At 35.1% G+C, this 23379-nt stretch overlaps 1 protein-coding gene across 1 annotated transcript in view; it reads left to right on the top strand.

The window, feature by feature from the left end:
• Su(Tpl) (Suppressor of Triplolethal) overlaps positions 1–23379 on the top strand; it is a 96686-nt gene that overhangs the window by 28927 nt on the left and 44380 nt on the right. The window contains 1 exon segment of the mRNA XM_018450652.1: positions 3725–3772. Within this exon segment, the coding sequence (XP_018306154.1) occupies positions 3725–3772 (48 nt within the window).

Below are 23379 nucleotides of genomic sequence, written 5' to 3' on the forward strand. Positions count from 1 at the left end.
ACAGAACGAGCAGGCAATTATTAGAATAATTAAAACTGTAATGGATCCCTTTATTGAGTGAAAGCGACCGAGCGGGACGACGCTTGATTATTTCGTCGCGTTTATGTAACACACCGTGGAAATATAATTGCCCGCCGCATTACGCCGTGGGTACCCCTGTCTCATACACACTCACACACATAGAAAATCTGCAACGACACTCTGTTTGTCATGCAAGCATGACAGAGTCGGTCATAAAATCCTCGTCGCAGCGTGACTGTAATGGACTTCTCGGCCACCGTCTAATACCATCGTCTCTTTTTCTGCCAGCCACCAAAGTGTAACCGCGAGCCATCGTCTGTCCAAGTTCCTCGACGATGAGGAATTATCGTCGGATCAGTGAAAGCATATCACTCGTACATCGACACAGATCTAGAGCGTGTAAGAAAGAGAGAGAGAGTGTGTGTATAAGAGAGAGAGAGAATTAAACACGACAATTGTAGAGTTCATTTTAGATATGCGATCTTTTCCGTAATTTGCACCATTTTGTACAATTTTAGATCTGCGAATCGTTGTTATTTCACGAAAGATTTCGCTTTTAGTCATTCGCATTAAATTAGTTGGAAATTTTTTTTCGCAAATTAACGTGGGCGTTCAAGATTTCCCGAGTCTACCTTTCAAGAAAATCAAAGAAAAGTTTACACACGGTTATTAAAGTGTTTTACACGTTAAAGGATTGGAAAGGAAAGTACGTGAAATCACAGGGCGATATTCCTTGCGCGATCGCCGCGGGAAAGAAGGAAATCATTTTTCACCTGCGAGCTCCGGCACTCTCATAGCGCGCCGTTATATTCAGAGGTCAATCTTGGTCGACCCAGCGCGCCCGAGTAAACGCGATCTTCCGCGACGCGATTAATTTTCTCGTGTGCCCGCCGCACTCGCGCATATAGATATATAGATACACGTTTCCTCTGACAAGTTTTGAGCCGACGATGAGCTGAAACTGCGTAAACTTCGTACAAATATCGTATTGCATCGCTGTACAGGCGATAGCATTAGCAAATCATAAAGTCTAATGTGAGTCTAATGAGAATCGATGGACATGGCGGGATATGTAAAAGCGAAATGCTTCTTCTCCGATTGGTAATATGAACAGATCGTTAGAGATAAGATTAGAGTATTGGTATATCGATACTCTTGTGAAAGACAGACTGACTTTAAATTATCTAAAATCGATCTGTAATAAATGCGAGAAAGTTATCATTCTTTCGGATTCTTTCTGTATTTCTGCAAGGAAAGAACGACTTTGCTGAAAGATAAAATTTTATCGCATACAAATTTAAAAACAATTTCGTTAGACCGTCAAAATAATTATGTCGGAAAAAATTATGAAGTGCGTTGCAAAAGATTTTGATATTACAGCAACTGGTTTGAAAAAAATTATTTTCAGATCTTGCTAAACGATCTAAAATTTTGCTGGATATAGATCTGAAAATAATCTTGTTAGACTATCAAAATAATTGCATTGGAAACTCAAAAATGACGAGCAGTATTGCAAAATTTTTGCTATTTTAGCAATCGTTTTGAATTTCCAACAAAATTATTTTCAGAGCTTGCTGAAAAATCTAAAATTTAGCTGAATACAGATCTGAAAATAGTCTTGTTAGTTACCATCAAAATAATCGTACCTATTGGAAATTTGATGAGCAACGTCGTAAAAAATGTTGGTATTTTAGCAATCGATTTGAGTTTCTAATAAAATTATTTTGGTCTAACAAAATTCTTTTCAGATCTGTATCCAGCAACATTTCTTTTAGCAAAATCATTCTTTCCGTGTGTGGCCCTCAACAATGGGAAACAGTGTTTAGACGAAGCTCTTACCGACGGTACTTTCCCTTTTCGAGCTATCACCAAGAGACAGAGGCGCGTACGTAAAAGTTATACGCAAAAATCACTGTCCGCCTATCCGCGCAATATAATGCAACTCGCCGCGCGATTACGAGATCATGTACCGCAATTTCACGCGATCGCAAAACATCGCATTTTACGCTCGTCTCTATGCGGGTACGATCGCACGCGCTCGCTTCGCCAATTACCAGTCGCTCGTTGCTTGTATGACTTGTAAGTTGGACGAGCGATAGGTAATTACGCTAATCGATCCCACGTTCGTATTGACTGTTGTAACACTTTGCACGATAAACGTTCGCGACCGGAATTCTGCGACATGACTTTGTTCTTTAGTCCTCGTCCACGTATTTTATCAACCTGAGATTTATTCACGTGGCAAAACATTTGATATTCTTTCGCAATATGTCATTATAATTTTCTGCATAGTTTCTAAGAGTATTTTTTTGCGTAACAAAAAAATGTAAGTGTATGTGTGTGTGTGTGTGTGTGTGTGTATATGTAACAGAATTTAATCTGTAATAAAAAAAAGAATGTTATTTTTGGTCGGAGCGGATCTTGGTGCTTAATAATATTCAAATATAGATTTACATATATATTTTTCAGTTTTATAACCTGCGCGTTGATTTAATTTGTTGGATTTCAAAACGCAATCATAAACTGAATGTAGAAATAACACAAATTACATCAAATTAATAATTATCTCAAAACATATACATAACATTATAAAGAATTTATTGCAAATAATATTATTTTAGACAGAGTATTTAATTGTAAATGTTTTTGTAAATCTATATATGCATATTATTAAATCAAGATTCGCTTCGATTGAAACCAGAATTCTTTCTCTTATTTGATTTATTCTTATCGTTCTAATTTTTACTTATGATTATTAACAACTTTTTTACTTATCAAAAGAAATTGGAGAGAATAAGGGCAATAGGAGTCAGGCGCAGAAGACGTCGCGCAAATAATACACCCATAAAGCGTAAAACTTCTTTATTCTACTAAACGCGCTTACATATTTCGGCTCACTTTTGAGCCTTCTTTAGAGACAACACAAACTAACATATATAAAATGTGAATAAAAGTTATCTTATCATGGTGAGCTCCCCTACATCGAGAATATAAATGTCAGAAATTAAACTCAAAAAAAATGAAAGAAAAAGAAAAAAGAAAGAGAATATTGGAAATATCGAAATAGAGAAAATGGAAAACACACTAATTTATCAAAATTTTAAAATTATAATTAATTATCCCGAAAATAAGGACGCTCACCATGATCACAAAGCACCATATCGCAAACATTATTATTAATAAATATTTATTAATGGTGTTTTGTGATTATGGTGAGCGTCCTTATTTTCGGGATAATTAATTATAATTTTAAAGTTTTTTGATAAATTAGTTTTCCATTTTCTCTATTTCGATATTTCTAATATTCCCTTTCTTTTTTCTTTTTCTTTCATTCTTTTTTGGATTTAATTTATATTCCCGATGTAGGGGAGCTCACCATGACAAGATAACTTTTATTCACATTTTATATATAGTATGTTAGTTTGTGTTGTCTCTGAAGAAGGCTTGAAAGTGAGCCGAAACATGTAAGCGCGTTTAGTAGAATAAAGAAGTTTTACGCTTTATGGAAGTATTATTTGCGGGACGTCTTCTGCGCCTGACTCCTATTGCCCTTATTCCCTCCAATTTCTTTTGATTTATAAGGAGTCTTTGTTAGTTTGATTTGTTATACGGATTTTTTACTTATTATTCTTGCTAGCTTTGCTTTGCATTCCATCCATATTTACGAAGAAAATAATTAACCTTGATTTTTTTTCTGTTTCAGCATAAGATTGGCGAAAAACCTAATATACAGTTCCTAGGAAATGAAGGGGTGAGTAAAAGCAATGTATTTTTTTCCTGTCAATAATCATATGTCCAACATATGAAGAAATTACGACATTGAGAATTCGACGCGTCAGTTGGTCGATAACGCGCGAGCAGGTGGAAAGAGATAACAGATTAGAGATAATAGGGAGTTTTTGCAATAGCGTTTATCCAAATACAGTGAACGCTAAGGTCAGGTTATCTTCTTCTTAACAACTAATTAAGAAAAAGATAGAGTGACTTTAGCGTTCACCGTATCTGGATTCACGTTATTGCAAAAACTCCCTAATAGCACGTTCGCGGATCGCAAACATCAAGATTTTTAATTTTCCACTAAAAAGAAAGAAAATATTTTCTACCGTTTGTTAAAAAATAGCACATTCCTAGAACGTTTGCCAAAACTATTGATTGTAACACTCAAATCACCGTGTTTCCTTAAATTGCTGTAACGTTAGTATACTGTAGAAAAAGAATTATTAAATTTTAATAAATATTTATGTAAATAGTATTAACTAAATATTTATTAAATGTAATATTTATTTGGCAAGAATCATTAATTTGATTTAAATATCATTCTTTTATTGAATAAATATTTATTTACTATACTAAGTAAATGTTTAGTTAATATTATTTAACAAAAATATTCATTAAAATGTAGTAAATTTTTTTCGGTATGCACGAATGTATCATTAACTATTTTTTCTTGACTTACAATAACAAGACGGAGATACGAGATAAGAGTTCAATGACCTGTGGGGGATTGGCCCTACTTTTGAAAAAATTAACTTTCTATAGTTCATTTGAATGCTCATCGTTTGCACATTTCGAACTTTCGTTTGCACACTTTTGATGAATAATTATTAAAACAACAATTTAAGGAGGGCTAAATATAAGCTTATGGCTTACCACATCACAAAATATTACCTATTTTCATTGTAGATGGCCTCTTAATCTTATATACTCGTGTCTTTATGAATCAACCTGTACATTCGTCCTAAAAATTTCTACGGTCAAAATGGATCGTGGATAAAAGAACTGTCGGATTTCGCCGGTTACTTAAAATATATTCTATAGAATGTAAGAATGGAGGGAGTTATAGAGCGAGGGAGAGAAGAACGGTGAAATTTTCTTTCGGCGAAAAAAAAGTGAGAGTGAGAGGTGTGCGAGTGCTTCGTCGACTCACGTCAGCATTTTTCTTCTCTTAATTTACCGACACGACCAGCCATTAAATTATTTAGCAATATTTTATTTCATGTTACTTAGCTTTATAGCTGCAAACTGAAGAAATCTACTTTTTCCGTATTTTGTAGATGTAGCTTGCTACATATCCGAATTACAAATTTTTACTCGTCTATTTGAATATCTACGCATGACCATCATGACGATGATCGGACGTATCACGCGAAAAAGATCTCGCGACGGTAGCACGATTCCGTGCAACCGACGTCAAGAGTTCGATCTCCTCCCAGCCGGCCGAGTGGTCGCAAGATCACATGTTTGTTTGTGTGTGTGTGTTTTTGTGTTTGTGTGTACGTGTGTCGTCACGGCTCCACACACCGGAGATTTCCTCGGTGAAGGCGATCGAGGTCGTCCGAGCAAGGTTATACACCATTTTCTCTCGTCGAGACCGATCAGTCTCTTAAACCTTCCTAAACTCTGCGGATATCGATACTTTTGCAATGTATAATAGAAAGATATAAACAAACATTTTGTGCCATTTTGACTTAATTTGTATCAATTAAATCTTAAATTTAATTATTGCATCTTAACTGGAACATTTTTCAAAACTTAATTAGATCAAATATAATATGAGGGGAAAAAAAACTTTAGGCACGTAATTAGTGTAAGTTGCTGAGCTGATAGTAACGTTTTTTAAAATTATCATTGAGTATGTAAATATTCTATCTCTACAATTTAAAAGTACAATAAATTTGTGTAATTTATCACGTTAGCTGTCAGTTAGATATAACTCAAATTTAACTAAGACTGTAGTTAATCGAAGTCGATGAAATCACCTTTTTTTATCCGTTTGATAAAAATTTAACCATCGGCGTATTCTGTTGAATTGTTTATGCTCGAAAAAATGGCCTTCGAAAAACGGATTGGATGGTACTTATAAAAAGAGTGCTGCATAACAGCCATATGCCACTGGCATTCCTTAACGATAGCAGCCGCTGATTGTCGATACGAAATCTCTCTCAGTGATCTGGAGGTAATTGACCTGCTCTCCTCGTCCTTCATCGACTTCCCCTTGCTCTCGGGTGTGGTCGTTGTTCGCCTGCATTACAACGGATCGTACCAAGTCAAATTCGACAAGATGAGTCTGTCATCAATTTTAAGACCAAGAAAATAGATTCCATCAGTCGAAAAGAAAACAGATTAAAGCATAGAGCGTTCATACATTTCTTCATCTCAGATTCGTTAAACTAAAACTTTGAATTGATTTCTTATGACGTATTACTTACGTGATTAATCTTGAATTGCAATATCGTAATTAATCCTTGAGACTTGCGTCGATAGAAAATGAGTCCGACTCGTTACTGAATCTAAAAGAATTACTGGGGAAATACACATACCGAGATATAGAATGAATTCTGCAATTTTTAAATTTCTTGGAAATCTTTGTCTTTCGTATTATTCATTCTCCTCTTCATTTCTCCATTCATACCATTGAGATTGTTTTATGCTGACCTTTGACAATCTTCCACTATTAAAAATCTTGAAGATCAATGCGTCACTGTTGACCTTTGCACAAGTAGCTGGGATTATAGGTAATGCCTTAGGGCCGCCTGCATTCGACATCGTTGTCTGGAAATTTATCTCTTAAGGACGACTTGTCACGAGCGTTATTTCGCGAATCCTCGGAGAACACAGCAGAATACATCTCTGTAATTTTCCAATAGCACGGTTAATATTTCAGTTATATATAATCACTATAAATTAATACATACTTATTTACTTATATTCGATTATTTCTTACAACGTCTCAATTCTCAACGATTGAATTGAATCCATTTTTTTCTTGGAAAAGAAAAGATATTTGCAATTTTTTTTAATAAGCTTGAGTTGTTCTTTGATACTCATTACTATTCAAAGAAAAGTGTGTTAAAATTTAGTACATTTTTTCGGTGTATTTACAGTATGTGCCAAAAAAATACGACTTTCTTTCAATCACTATTATGTTTGCTGAGTGTAACACAGTAACGCAGTGATTGCAATTAAAGGAAATTATATCGAATAAATATTTGGTAGGACAAAATATTTGTGTTATAGTCAAATTTACCCCCGTCCACTCACTTTATTTAATTAAACTGAAGTGTTAGTTGTAAGAGTCGCATTTTTTTTTTGGCGCATACTGTACATGTATATTTTACTGAATAATAAAGGAACAAAGGAAAACCTGTTCGATATTACCCCCAAATTACTAGCGCGACACTTTGACAATCTTTTCTATCTTTCTTTATTTTCCGTTCCGGGGCCACGGGTGTCAGGAACGCGGAGCGATTATTCCAGTATAATTCGCTGTTTAGCGGACGTCCTTGTCGCGACTGACGCACTCAGGGAGAACCGATCTCCGCTCAGGCCTTCTCTATACAACACCCGTCTGGATCGTGGCAGCAGGCAGGCCAGGCGCAGCGTAATGTGCATCTGTATTGTCCGTGTGTATGTGCATACACAATGCGATTTCATGTGTAGCAGCAATGCTCGGCACGATCGGGCACGATACGTGCGCGACAATCATCGATGGGGCCTCCCCGATACATAGAAACATACGACTTTGACACGTATATATCATGCCACGTTGTCGTATCCTCCTTCTCCTATCCTCTCTTTCTCTCTTTCGATCGTGGATCTCATCACTTGCCTTCTCGTGTAATTTTATCATGAACGCGAAGAGTCTCTGTATTTATGAGACACGGTTTCGCGATAGTGGCGGTCTTTCTTTTTTTTTTTTTTTTCGTAGATTCGTGTGCGTCGATAGTTGCGCACGTGCTCGATCGTGTATTATGTGTACGTGTGTACGTGCGAACGCTCGCCTTCGCATTGTTGCCTTTCACTCGGTTTCTTAGAGCACCCGCTGTATATACATACATATATGCATATACATACAGATGTAGGTTTTACCCGGGAATAGCGCATTATATATATATATATATATATATATATATATATATATTGTCAACGTTACCTCGACACCGGATCATCGGAGAGTACGGAAGAGCACATTCCGCGAATTCATCATTCACGCGGATATTTCCGACAAAGAGATCCGCAAAATTACCGGGAAAATTTTCTTTCGGTAATTCCGCGATGTACGTTACCGCGAATACACCGGTTTTCTTCGAAGCACTCTGGCATTTAATAGGATATTCAAATTTAATTATTTCATATATGATATAAGCACCGATTTCAATTATTCCGCATAAAATACAAGAGCTTCATACATGTTATTCGATATTTGTGTAGGATTTCAGTACTTAAGCAAAAGGTTATCATGCGATAATGAAGCTGTTTTAAATTGTTACTTGAGTTTCGAGAAATTTCCATCGTTTGCGATGTCGATTGATCAGACATTCGATCCAATCATGGGTGATTTTGTAAACTTTGTTTTCACCGATTGCACAAGTACACAAGGCAATGGCGTGAGTCAACTCTCATTACGTTATACGTGGCGAAAAAAAACTTTTACAATGTAGAATGCGGTTGTTTCTTTCCTGCAATAATATTGTTCGGGCGAATGGAATTGAATCGGATTAAAGCTGAAAATCAGCATCTCTAGAAAGGTAGACACGTTTGAGCATTGAAATAATGGCCGCGTTTAAATGTGTGTAGCGAGTAAAATGCGGCTCAGTGTTTCAGTGGTCGACTCGACGATCGAGGGATTATTTCGCAATTCTTTAATTGGTGTCAAAAAAAAAAATAGAGGATGTTTGTCTTCGGGGACGAATTGCGAGGCGGAAGTTTCCTCGCGCGTTATTGTCTCAGGATATTTCTTCCTTGAGTCTTCGTTATATATATATATATATATACACATATGTCCACGCGCATGTGTAACACGCACGTGTAATACGTAAATGTATGTAAATACAGTTTTCCGGCCGAAGGTGGTATTGCATCGCGCCGTGATCAGTCGCGACTGACACGAAACGTCGCTGCCGTAACAGTTACTTTTACGTGTGACCCACTTGCCATTCTAGTAGTCGAATCTGAGTATCATAATGAGAAGTGGGACGTCCTGAAATCATCAGACGGGCACCGCGGTGCAACCCTAAAACGAAGGTCGCGGCATTCAGAAGGTCGAATGTGATCCCGGACAAGTAACGCGTAGAAATCATTCTTTTATACGAGTCACGTATAGATAAAGCGATATCTCAGAAGAATAGATCATAATGCGGCTTTAATTAACCTATAATGACTTAATATTATTCAGATAGATATCGGTACTTTGATAATTACCGTACGTACTTGTAATTAAATACTTTTATAAGCGCGCTATAAATTTAAAAATGATTTTGCCCCTTCGCGATTAATTTATATTCAATAATATATTCAACGGGGAATGTCAGTGGTATCCGCGATAGAAGTTGGCGCGATTGTAGAGTATTGTTCGATAGTATCGTATTAAAAATCGTTGGATCTAAGCATCGAGCCTTGAGATGTGGCGATTATCCTGGCGTACCGAATGCGCGTGTATCGACGTTGATATTAAGGCATCGAGTCGAGGACGCACAATTACCTTCGTGGATGACCTTTACTCGCCGATACATCGGAGCTTCTGCTCCGCCAATATACATATGTCATAGCGCGTACAATGCGATGGATCGATTAATTTTGAGATTTGTTGAGATTAAGTATACGTCGAGAATTCTATGTATCTTACACAATCAATAATACTGATCAGTAATATTGAATCAATAATACTGACAGCACATATCAATATTTTTATACAATCTTACATAATCAGTATTATTGACAATATTTTGGATTTTTATGTTTACATTACAGACTACACGGTCATTAATCAAAGAAATTTTGGTCAATAATACTGTTTGTACACACAAAAATATATACTGTGTGCAAATAATAATAATAATTTCAAGATTGAAAAATACCGGTTTGCAGAATAGGATATAAATTCATTATTATGTATATAAATTCGCACTGAAATACTTAAGCATATTAAGATCCGCTTTGATTAAAAATAAGATTTCTCTTCTTTAAATTAGATTAATATTAATATTAATATTTACTTTTTTCAAGTATCTCAAAAATTTTGTATTCACAAATCTATCATGAGTTCATCACAAACATCAAATTTATTCAAAATATTGTATAGTCTGGATCCTAGTAACTTCAATCAAAATTATTAAAGCAAAAAATCGCTTCTTCGATCAATTTTATAATATTGTTCAAAAGAAAATAAATTCTTGTTTTGAGTGCTTAATAATAAGTTTTTTTTAAATTTATAAAAAGTAAGCATTATCAAGAAAATATTCTTTGTTAAAGATAACCGTTATTCAAAAAGAAAAAAGTAAACTGAATACTTTTCTCGGCAATAGAATGATATTTTCTTGTGTGTATCAATAAATATTGATGTATTATTGACTGTGTAATCCGGATTTCTTGATTCTCGAGCATCAGTATCGCTTTGTTAGGGAATATCACTGTGATAGGAGATATGGTGCTTGAGAATGAAAAAATCCGGATCGCAGTCAATATTCTATTGTACATCAATCCATCAATGTTAATCACACATAATCAATAATGGCTACGTTTACACCGTGTGCTTAGTCCACGACATATACGATAGGTCTTTGTTTAATAGGATAAACAAGGACATCTGTTGTAGAGGCCGCGGCCTAAATGCACGGTGTAAACGTAGTCATTATTATCAGTATTTGATAATAAGGCACTGATTGTATTATTGAGCAAATAAGATTCCTATTTGAGACGCAACGAAACGAGAAAAGAAAGATAATCCGAAAAGGAGATCTTTTTCACTTTTTAGATTTTTTTTCATTTTGATTGCGTTTGTATTCGAAGTGAAATGTTAAAGAAACCATAAGATTACATTCGATGTAGAATATGTTAAACGCATCAGAATGTCGCAAGACGATCATAAAAGGAACATAGTAATGAAGATATGATAATGACGCGGTATACTAGTTATATTAAATCAATGAATGCATTTAATTATATTTATGTTTCGGTGTTGTATCACATTCCACATTCTGAATACAATTATCATAATATAAATGTCGCGAGAATCGATTGTTTTTATATTCGCATTTATAAGTATCGCAGGAATAATATTTTAACATTTTTTTTTAAATCAAAATACGGGAGGTGCGATAATTTACACCGAGAGATAATTTATCGCTCGTCATATATATTGTGGCTCCAATTCCACTTTCACAGTATTACACAAACGTTAACGTTAAGGTGCCATTTCATGAAAAGCACCGTCAGTGTGAACACGTGATCTCAATTTAACGCTTAGCGTCTGACGTTGGAAGTTGAATAAATTCAACTTCTAGCGTTAGGTCATTCAGTTCAAAATTGAATGCCACATAACGTTACATCCTTTTCATGTGTTTTCACTGTTTAGCGTCAATTTTGCTCATATAATCTATTTTGACGCTGAAAATGAGTGTCAAGAATCAGCATGAAAAGGCACCTTTAATGTTTGACTCGATGTGAATAGGATATGTGTGAAATCGAATGCGGGACACGAGTCTATTAGGATGTCCAGTCTAATTCTTTTGGAAATTTTATTATGATTTTATCTAGCACGAGAGATTTAGGAATCTTAGTCGAGAGAAAATTGACACGGAATTAACGCGCAAAAATTCCTCCGAATGAAAGAAACGGAACGATAGTTCTAGGACACGGTGTACATAGGTGCGTCTTTATCGTCGCGGCCTTGCGCGTATGTAGGCGACCGTAAACTGTGATATGCGGGTGTTACGCTCTTCAACATTTTTTTTTATTTTCCCCTCGTTTACGCCTTTCATTCACGTGGCTTGTTACGTCCGTGACCATATCGTGTAATGCGCATTTACGCGCATTTGCCTACTTGCCTCGTATGCGATTGCTCCAGAAAGACAAGAGCTGTTTGTAATTCAGCTTATGCGAACGCGGCAACTCTTGCGAGAGGATTGGATCGATTATGCTCTTGTCGTAGCGAATAAAGACAGCTCATTATCGCTGCCCCCGCATCACGGCGCGAGATAAGCGGCTACGGATAACGCGCTGAAATTAATTGTTGCGCATTACCGATATTTGTTGCAAGCGGCATATCATCGACGCCTTATCTCTGTTACCATGCCCAAATATGTAAATCGCGATGGGATACATCAATGCGACGCGGGAGATGATTGAATTGGTCGTCAAATAAATTTTTCAACTCGGGCACATCCTGCGAGGTGTCCAGCAAAACTGGTTCCAAAGACCTTTTTGCCTGGCTCGACTTCCTCCTTGCTTCGTCTTATTTTGCAGTCGATTGCTAGCGGCGTAAAATGTGTCTCGCAGCCTTCGTTTCGAAGAAAAGAAAATCGAATCTGCTAAGAGTCCTATTCGGTGATAAATGACGATACACCGCTGTCCGGATTAACCGGGTCTAGGTGCTATACGGATATGTCATGTCCACATTCAAATCTCAAGGTAAACTAACCGTGGTTTTGAAAAACAAAGTGCTGACATATTTTAGGTTTATGGAATTTCTACCCTAAGGAAGAAGGATTACCAAGGGTTATCATACCTGAATCACAAAAAGAGTACCTATATATGTACACTTTTTAAACAAAGATGATGATCCGGAGGGGCGGAAACAGATGGTATAATTTTTTTATACGTTAAATGTAGGTATTCGAAAAAATAAAATTTTTTAAATATGAATTTTTTTAACAATTTTCTTACTAATGTAATTTCATAAATATAAAATTCAAATTAATGACTAGAAATTTTAAGACTTCAAATATAATACACGTACATAGAAAAATATCATTCTATTGCTAAGATAAGTGATTTCTCAATTTATTTTCTTTCTTTTAAGTAACGATTATTTTTAACAAAGAATATTTTTTCAATAATAATCTTAAAATATACTTATTACAAATTTTAGAGAAAACTTATTAATATATTTTCAAATCAAGAATTTATTTTCTTTTGAAGAATATTATAAAGTTGATCGAAGAAGACTTTATATAATAATCAAATTGAATTTGTTTCAATTTAACAATCTTGAGCGAAGTATATAAAACTTACTACTAACAAACTCAGAATATATTTAGAATAAATTCTTTTGACGAACTTATTAATTTATGAATTTGGATATATAAATTTTTAAAATACTCGAAACAAATAATTATTATTTACATATAATATATATTTTTCTGTACTCTTGAAGGGTTACAGCTGGTAATCTTAATTGCGAGACCAAAAGTGATAACCAATATATTGTAATAAATGCAAAAGAAAAATACATTACATTAGATTTAGATAAAAGAATATTTTTCCTCTTATACGCACACAAATTATCGACAATGACAATCAAAATAATAATAGAATTCTTCTTATAATGAATTATGTCTAGACGATAAATGCGTGTTTGCGCGGACGTCTTACATTGGGATTTATAGTTTCGGTATCTGTAAATTTTTTTTTAAGTAACACACGTCTTTAAATTCGTCGCCTCTGTCTCGCACAATATTTATATATAGGATTCCAGCCGCGTGTACACGCGACGCGAAACCGAAGGATCTGAAACCTGCAAAACTGGATTCCCCTTCGTCCGTGTGATGTATATACATCGAAAATTACCGACTCGCTTCTCGCACCGCGGCGGAGATATCATCGCAAGCTATGGCGCGCGAATTCATGCGTTACTCGCGGCTTAACTGCCGCACGATTTCACTTCCACTTGTTCCTCTCGACCGATTGATCATCGTTTCTTTATTGTCTATCGTGTCAGTTAAAAATTCTTCGATCACGATCTAGTTATTCGATTTCGTATATCAGCGCGAAAAATTTTATGGGTTCGACTTTGAAGAATCTTAAAATTACAATTAATATGTACAAAGATTTATATCTCACTTTATATCAGACACACAGGAAATATTAATATAGATAAATTTAACTGTCTAGATTGCTTCAAAATAATGTAAATTAATATCTTGAATTATTTCTACAATTAGTTTCAAATTTCTATTCTAATGCAAGTGTTTGTGTATGTATAGGGTAACTCCGATATATACGCCGCACCTATCAAAAACTTAATTTATTAAGTATTTACTATGTTTAAAGTAAACAAACTATATCAGTAAAAACTTTGTATCTACTGTTTACTACTTGAAAAAAATATTAGAAATCCGAAATATATATATATATATTTCGTATTAAAAGATAAACTTTTTGAAACCCTTGCATTTTTGCCATATATTCCATATAGGGATGAGATATATGGCTAATATATATATAATAATTACAATCTTTCTATATACATATATTAGAAGTGTTATGACAAGAGGTACATATTTCATGTAATGCATTTATTGCATTTAGTGCACTGATTTCAATCTGCGCACTTTGTATGCTTTGGGCATAATCGCTAAAAATGCCGTATATATCCCAAACAAGTAGGATATACAAGACAACAAACTAAAAGAATACGAAAGTAAAGCACTTGTATTTTGCTCTTCAACATGCTTTACTATTCCTCTACACTTATGTATCATGAAATAATCATTAAGTTTTTTACGCGCCCACAGTAATCATTTTATGTAGATTATAATTTATGATGGCTGTACTTATTACAGTGACACAAATCGATTCAACTCACAATAATTTCATTAATATTAACAGTAAGAAGTTGAAATTATAACTCAATACTAATATAACATAAAGGCAGAGTAGTTGCGGGAAAATTACCCCCACTCCTTCTATTCTTTTTTTACTTCTGCGAGTACGTAAATCCCAGCGCGGCGTATTTGCCAGAGTTATCCTATGTACAGAGATACTATATAATACGTACGGAACAAGACAGCTTAGCAACGGCAGTTTACATAAATTAAAGGCAACTAAAGCCTCGTATCACCTTAAGGAACTATCCTGCATCAAACTGACAATTATATAGGTACTATAATTAGATTTATACCCTGCATTTGATAGTTTATGTAGAAAACTGTATGTCTCGCCTTGGAAAAGGAACGGCCACAACGTTAACTGTATAACGGTACATTCTTATTCCGATCTTAAAAATTGGTCTGCACTGCGTAACGCCACAACATACATAATATATTTCAAATCCTATAACGCAATGTCCATAACGGATTAAAGAGCGAGTTTTAGGATTAAATATGTCGAATGACTTCGACGATCGAGTCTAATGCAGGCGACAAACGTTATTTTGTGAAAGTAGCAGGTCGAATACTGTCAATAGTAATTGACTAAAAAGAGAAATGTTTAAGTAAAAATATTGATACATCAATTTTTCGCATTTCATTCCGAATTTGGATTCATTCTTTTTCGAACTTACGTGTTAGATATCAAAAGAATCCAGTCCCTTGTGTTAAATAACATATATTTTGCTATTTTTAACTTCAATGTGTGTTAAAATGTAAATCAATGAATTTCTGTAATTAGTTTCAAATTAAACAATGTCCATAGTAAAGTATGCACTTAGTAAATAATAAAATGGATAACAAATTAAATTTGAGTCAAAAATACATTTTCTCGAGTTAAATTGTTAGCTTGTTCCAATTAAATTAACGATATATTCAGTAAGATCGATATTAGCTATTCATGGAAATATAAGTTAAAAGTAACTAAAATTGGGTATAATTTGACATTATGAATTTAACATTGTAGACTTCTCAATTTGCAACGTTGATGATTATCAATTTATGCTATTTTCACAATGGCAGGTTAAACTGATTATATATGTACAATTGCAAATGGTATATCTATTATATGTTCCATTATCATTATTTATTCCGCGATTTGCGATAAAGCGACGTTTCATCAAAGCGGAAAACCCGCAGCAGGTCTTGTCATGAGGACGATTTCGCATGAAATATACACCTGGCTCTCGGTATCTCCGTCATGTATTTTCACCCCCGTGTAACTTCTCGTCTTTGTTTCCTATCTACCGCTTTTCACCCCTCGATTAGAACCCCGTGGAGAACTCCACCTGAACGCACGAGGGTATGAATACTTTACTTCTCCAGCGTCTTTCGCGTCCCTCTTCGTATCTCTACACGATACACGCCCACTCGTTATACAGTTATTTCAAATTCATGGATATATAATATTCATAGAGAGAGAATTCAAATAATTCGAGTATCTCCCAAATCGATTCCAAATTGATGAAAAACACTTGGCGAATGTCGAGAAATGCATTGTATCGTATTTACAGCTGCACACGGAATTATTTCTCTATTAGCCGTAAAATCTGCAATGCATTAATGTTCAATAATAATAGCAGTTATCGACGATAGAACGATAAAGTCAGATTTATGTAGCATGTATAGCGACCATGAAGGTTCATTATCGGTGAATGCGGACGATAACGAGCAGCCGAAAATATAAAATTGCTTCATAAAATTTCAAACTTTGTCGAGCGGTACGTGTGCTCTTGATTAATTAATGCTATCCGCAGTTGAATATTCTACGAATGTTTTTCGGATATGCGAAATTTTAAGACCGGCTGCGTTACGTCAGCTGATACCGTTGAACAAATTTTCGGATAATTAGTAGGCGCTGGTGCCGTTAGAATCAAATTTCTGAAAATGTAAGTAGCGGTACTTGTCAAAAAATTATGATATTTTAATACTCAATATTCAAATTGGAAACTTGGAAATTATATACATATCAAATGTGCACTGAGAGAAGAGGATTCGGTATTTGTCACTATAATTGCATAGTAAAATCATTATGGTTAGAAGTTTCATTTTTATAGTTATTACTGTTATAATATTATTTATATTATAATTATGATTATATATTATAATAATAATTATTATATTTATGAGTAAGTATATTTATGGTTCTCCCAAAAAAGTATATAGTTGGCATCGAAAATGGCTATAAATTATATCTAAATTATGATTATTACATTTTTTTCTCTCTTAGTGTACATGTAATACATCTCGGCATACGTTTTTATACGCGTAAATTTACGGTATCTGACATCTCTAACGAGGAAAGGTATCGATACTCCATTAAGTTCTAAGCCATCTCGGTCCGGCAATTAAGCGCCGCTAAACCAATAACGTAGATTGCACGCGTTGTTCGCTGGCAAGCGAGACAAAATCATTAATCACGAGCTGGTGTAATTAATTATACGGGACTGCTCTCTTGCTTACTCTCGCAGCGTTGCGGCAAACTCGGAAGGCGCCGCCCTCTCAAAAAAACGTGAGCATCCGTGGCATCGCAACGGCCGCTCTCGCCACAGTAAACCGTGCTCACTACGGGGCTGCGGACATCGCGTAGCAGTTAATTATCGGGGACACGGGGACGTAAAAGGGGAATAAATTACGCTTATCGATCGCGCTTCTCCATGCGAGACTCGGACACTCATGTATATATACAGGAGAGATTGTGTTGCACAGCTGCCTTTTTCTCCACGTTCCTTCTCTCCGTTCGTCACACGATTATCACCTAAATAATTTCGCAAAAATCAGCATGAGAAACATATAACTGTCATACGAAAATTTATCTTTGCTTTTTCTACGATATTTCTCTCTTTTTCTTTCGATAAATAATGATATATTGCGTTGATAATTTGTGAAGTTATGCTTTATAGATAGAAGTAGTCGTTAAGTACTGCCTCTACACTTCAATATATTTACATTTTATATTTCTTCGAGTGTACAATTTTTCAGGCACAATATTCATTTATTATTGTTATAATAATAATCAATTTTAATTTGACACGTATAGATATTACAAGTATTTTCAAAGATTTGCGCTGAAAATCTAATGCGGTAAGCTTGAAACACTTTGTACAGGCCTCTCGTATTTTTTATTCAAGTCGATCGCGGTTTACGCGGATCGCTGAGCCGCAATCGTTAGGCTATCGCTCGCTTCCACTCGTGGAACCGATAGAGCCGCGTGTAACACATCCAGGTGTTCGACGTAAGTCGTGCACGCGAAGCTCAACGCAAACGGGTTTTAAGGGGAATGTAAGGACCGTGTAAAGGCCGGAAGTAGTATCACCGTGTGGTTTTGGATTCCCTGCTTCCTGCACGGTGGCTGACGTTCCTTCGTATCGCGGACTGGAAAAGACACACTGTAGTATCAGACGTACACGCATGAAAACGAAATACATTACCTACCGGTTTCGAGCAAGCTTCTGCCTTAAAAACTATACGTCCACGCGGTTTCTCCGCCTTTCGCGATGCTTACGCGAATTTTTTCTCATGCCAACTATACGCTACGCACGAACTATGGGGAAACAAATAATTTCCCCATTTCAATGTCTTACTCTCACGCAAGGGCATGCGTATCCAGATAAGTTTGCAAATTAATGAAAATTAGTTAATAAAATTTAAATAAAAGAGAAATGCTGATAGACCTCTGAATGTTAATATACGGTCTAATTCGAGATAAAGACCCTAAATCAGAGTCTAGCTTTTTATCAAAAGAGCAATTTTATCAAAATCCTATGAGAGAAGAATACACTGTCTTCCTATATATATATATATATATATTATTCATTCTAACTTATACTGTTTTACTTTATAATTTTAATTACTTCTTCACAGGCACATCTTTTTCGACCCAAATTTTACAAACATTTCAATTTTTATTAAATAAAGGTTTTAACATTTAAGTTAAATAACTATTTGGCAATGTAGCAGAGATGTTGAAAAATAATCCTAAATTTTTTAGATTTTTTTGAAAGCCTAGAACACAATGAAAAAATTTGAGCTGGACAAAAAAGACCAGAGTGCCATATTAATGAAATAGTTTCGATATTCTAGTTTATCGCGATTTCAGTTTATCATGTGTTGGCGTAGATATAGTTTTAGCAAACTGTATGATGAAGGCATGGAAAAAATACACATAGAAGTTGAAGACACAGTTTATTTCGGTCTCGGACGTTCCCGTAAGTCCCGTTACTTTAATTAAATCAGAAGATATGTAGTCCTCGATCGAAGTCGCGATCTGTTTGCTAGGCTCACAGAGAATCTCGTTACTTCCCTTCGCGATCATCGAGCTTTTAAATCTCCATCGCACACACATATTCATACATAAATATATATGTCGACATATATATTTGCGGTTTTAAAAATCAGTTTTTCCAGCTAAACCTAGATAAACATCCGCCTCTTGTATCGATTACGTTTTCATCGAGCATCAATTCTTGTTTCATTAACTAGTCCATAATTATTTATTTACTTGCACATAGTCGTTTTTATAAGACATTCCAAGTAATTTAAAAGACAATAATACCTTGAAGCATCTAATTATGTTACAAATTTGTAAACAGAAGTCATACTGTATATTTTCTAATTATAGGTAGCATCACGCGATCGCAGAACATTTTTACAAATTCCGCACGATGAAATACACATCTTTTTTTCTCTTAAGGATGACGGCGGAATCGCGTCTCGCTTTCGAAGTCCTCGAGTGAAATCCGTGCAAGGTCGCACGGCAAGTAAGTCGCAGCGGTGTGAACGATTTAGAACGGAATTTCCGGACTTGCGAATGCAGCAACGGACTGCTACGATCATTCGCACGCGCGTGCCTCTACCTTCTCCTATTTTATTTCTCTTTTTTCCTTGCACGTCACGCCTCTCTCTCATTCTCTCTCGTGCTATCCTACACAGTGAAAAACATTTTGTGTATTTGTGTTAGAAACGGTACCCCCTCAAGCCCTTGTTAAAATTTTGTGTTGAATTTTTACCATATTCGAGTGTTAAATGTTATTTATCAAATATTTTATCTTATATTAATATTTAACATTTCTTAGTGTTAAAATAACACAATTTATGAGTAAGTGAACAAATAATATAAAAATACAGAGTTGTAAATTTTAAGATGAATTAATAAAATATATGTTAATTGAACATATTAGAGTGTTATTTTACTTAAAAAATGTACTTTTATAATTTGCGTACAAATTGTGTCAGTGTTAAATTTTTGTGTTAATATATTTTTTACGTAATACCTATTTGTGTTACTTTCTATCATATTCATCTTGTGTTATATTAACACAAGAATTTAAGTGGAGCATTTGGGACACGAAATGCATTAAATTTAACACAAATTTTCCAACTGTATATTCCATCCGTTCTCCGCGCGCTGCCCTCTTTCTTCATCAATACGTGCTCAGATCGTAAGCAACGTCGATGTACTTACTGAAATTACGAATTCATTAGTGACGAATAACTTTCACTTCGCCACTGCAACTGTTGGGACGGAATTATTTCGCGGACTACGATCAGACCATCACTACAGTTCGAATACTATCTGCGATGTCTATCGATGTGTTTATTTATTGAAGAACGCGAATATTACAATTGTATAAAACTGGTATGGAATTAATAGTTGGACATGGCATTCAGCATATTGAATTAATTTACATTGATGCAAGAGCGATCTCGTATACAGATCGCTACATTGACTTTATGCTGTTATAATTAATCAATTAATTAAACAATTAACCACTTAATTGAACCAATCAAATGACGTTTCGATCAGTTAAAGGGTGTAACGACCGCGAAATATTAGATGCACAATGTGTAGATCAAGTACCGGATGTCGTGGTTCAGATTTTTTTTACTTTGCCGAAGATCGCGTTATCATCCGGAAAATAAAGACTAATCTTCATCCTTTGGTCAACTTATCTTATCACTCTGATGAGGAATATGGGAGGGGATTTTCCCGTTTTGCACATTAATACGACGAAACGATGTCGCTATCTCAACTGCCGTTTCAACTGAAAATAACCCATCGGTCTCCTTTCCCTAAATATAATACTCGGAGTTTCTCCATTTATGACGTAAGTGAGAACTGCCAAAATCTTGCGCAGATACCGAAATACCAAGCCGCGCGTTTAAAAGTAGAGAGTTTTGATTTTAAAATATGATCTCAATAATTTCATTCGTTCGATATCAAATTGTAGAAATATTAACGCTTATTCTCTTCAACGTTTAATTCTTGATATAATCCAACAAACAACGATTAAAAAGTACAGCGAACGAAATCAGTGATTCATGCATATTTATTCGGAACGACTCTGCTCAAGTTACGTTGTTTCATCGTCAAAGGTTATTCATTTCCGTGTGACGATTCCCCTGGCGAGGAAAATTAGCGCATGTGCCATTTAATTTGCACAATGTTTGCGAAAACATGCGTAACCGTGTGCACAAACTGCAAATTGAGATATTACGATTGCTTTATTTGCAACAACCATGTTATCGAGCTTCGGAATCGAGAACGCGCTACATAGAGTTTGGGAAATAAAGTGACGATCATCAAGTTACAATGTTTTATTAGAATTTTTTACTTGATTTCAAAGGAGGATGTTAAAAATGTACTGACTTCTGCTCAAAAAGGAGTAAATAAAAGGAATAGTGTTTTTTTTGTAGATTTTGACCCCCTGATTATGATAAAGTTATTAAAAAGTTCGTGACGTTTGGGGAATACTTTGGAAATTAAACAAAAACATTGAAATTTATCATGTTCGTGCTTAATTTTTGATTGTTCCCCAAACGCTACGAATTTTTAAATAATTTTATTCAAAAGGTCAAAAATCTACACTATTCCTTTTGAGCAGAAATCAGTGTCTTTTTATCCTTCTTTCAAATTTTACAAGTTATTGCGTTTCATTGTTTTTAAAGAATTTGCAAGTATAATTGTTTCTTTGGTCGGAAATTTAGTTTTTTTATTATTATTTGGTATTTCATCGTTGCGAGTTTTCAATTTTACGAAAACTAAGGGTGTCGCTGTTTTATTTATTGAATGCGTATCATACGCACATATTTATTACGCAACGAGTGCTGACGCGGCGATGTACGTGCCGTGAGCAACAACAATCGTCAATGGCGAAGCGTTAACGTCAAACAGTCGCGCGATTGCGCAAAATCAAACCAGCACTTCCATCATTTCGTGCGATATGATGTCAATGTCGTTTTCGAAAATATTGTATTCGTGTATCATATTGTTAAATTTTACGAGATTTATCGATGAGCACATAAAACTGGGATGAATCGCGGCCTCCCGAAGTAATCCTGACAAAGTGCGAGCAAATGACTTACCGTGATCAGATTGAATAATTGCAACGGAACAGTAAGAGAACGATTGGCGCGCATTCGAGATAATTAAAGAGGAACGAAGTCGGCACAGCGCTGACAGATAATAGTTAATTAAACGCGTGCCAATTGCTCTTGAAGGCGTATAATATTCACGATTTACTTAAGACCGCGAAACAGTATATCGTCTTTTTTATGTCTCAGTCTAATAATTCAACTTTTTATCATGCATTTGATTGCACCTACATATCGCCATTTGAAGAGCAAAATTCTAAAATGTATTTTGTCCAAAATTTTATTTAGTTGGAGATGGCGTAGTGTTCAGTATTGAAAGACTTATATTTTAAGCTATTCTAAGATGTTCAGAAAGCATTTTTTTCATCGTTAATTTATATGCTGAAAAAAACAGACATTTCGAAGTGCATTATGTTTTTTAACTAGAGACAAACTAGAGACATTTGTTTAATATTTTTAGCAATTGTTTAGCAATTTTGTTTAATATTTCATATCCTACTGATTGGCATATTGTTATTTCCTGTAAAGTGCGTAATTTTCTTGTATGCGGAGTTTCTTTCTTTCTCGTTTTCTGAAAATTACAAATTTTGGATGAAACGCATTTTGAAAATCTGCTCCTCGTTTATAAAATATCGCGAAGATATGATTTAAAATTATCAAGACTATCACACACAGAGAGCGATAACAAGTCAGTATTTTGTCGATGTTATAATATCGAATTATAATTGATATCGCGTGGAGCATAAATTTTAAATCGTCGTAGTTTCGTAAATATGTTCAATTATTATTATCACGGTAATCTTTGTCATCAGCTACCGCAAACCGAAACGGCAACAGAAAAAGTTAATTTTTCCTCTGGCAGCGGACAGCAGACATGGCTTTCGTTTCGTGCCAGGGAATTCGTCTCACCTCGACCGTATTAACGCTGGCTAGACTCGATCCGCCACCACCGTCGTCGTCACCTTTTTCTTTTAACCGAGCCTGACGTACTTCCTTACCAGTGCCTACAAGGCGCCCGACTTTTTACCGACCGCTGTGCTCCAGATAGACAGAGAGATTAACGTCGAGACCTCGTAGGAAAAGCATCGACAGAAATAACCAGCTAACACAATTTTTAGTATTTTAAAAATAGGATCTTTTTAAATAAAAATTGATGTAGATGTATCTAAGCAGGATTGTCACAAAAGTGGAAATCAGGGAATTGTTAGGAAAATTGAAAACGGCCAAGGAAATCAGGGAAGTCAGAATTTTGCAAAATTTTCTGGAAAATTAAAATTCTTGGCTTTAAAGCAGTTTAATACATTACACCTACATACGTAGTTTTGGAATACCAACTTAG

The sequence above is a fragment of the Mycetomoellerius zeteki genome, unplaced genomic scaffold (genome assembly GCF_001594055.1).
Source record: "Mycetomoellerius zeteki isolate Tzet28-1 unplaced genomic scaffold, Tzet1.0 scaffold106, whole genome shotgun sequence".
NCBI classification, from domain to species: domain Eukaryota; kingdom Metazoa; phylum Arthropoda; class Insecta; order Hymenoptera; family Formicidae; genus Mycetomoellerius; species Mycetomoellerius zeteki.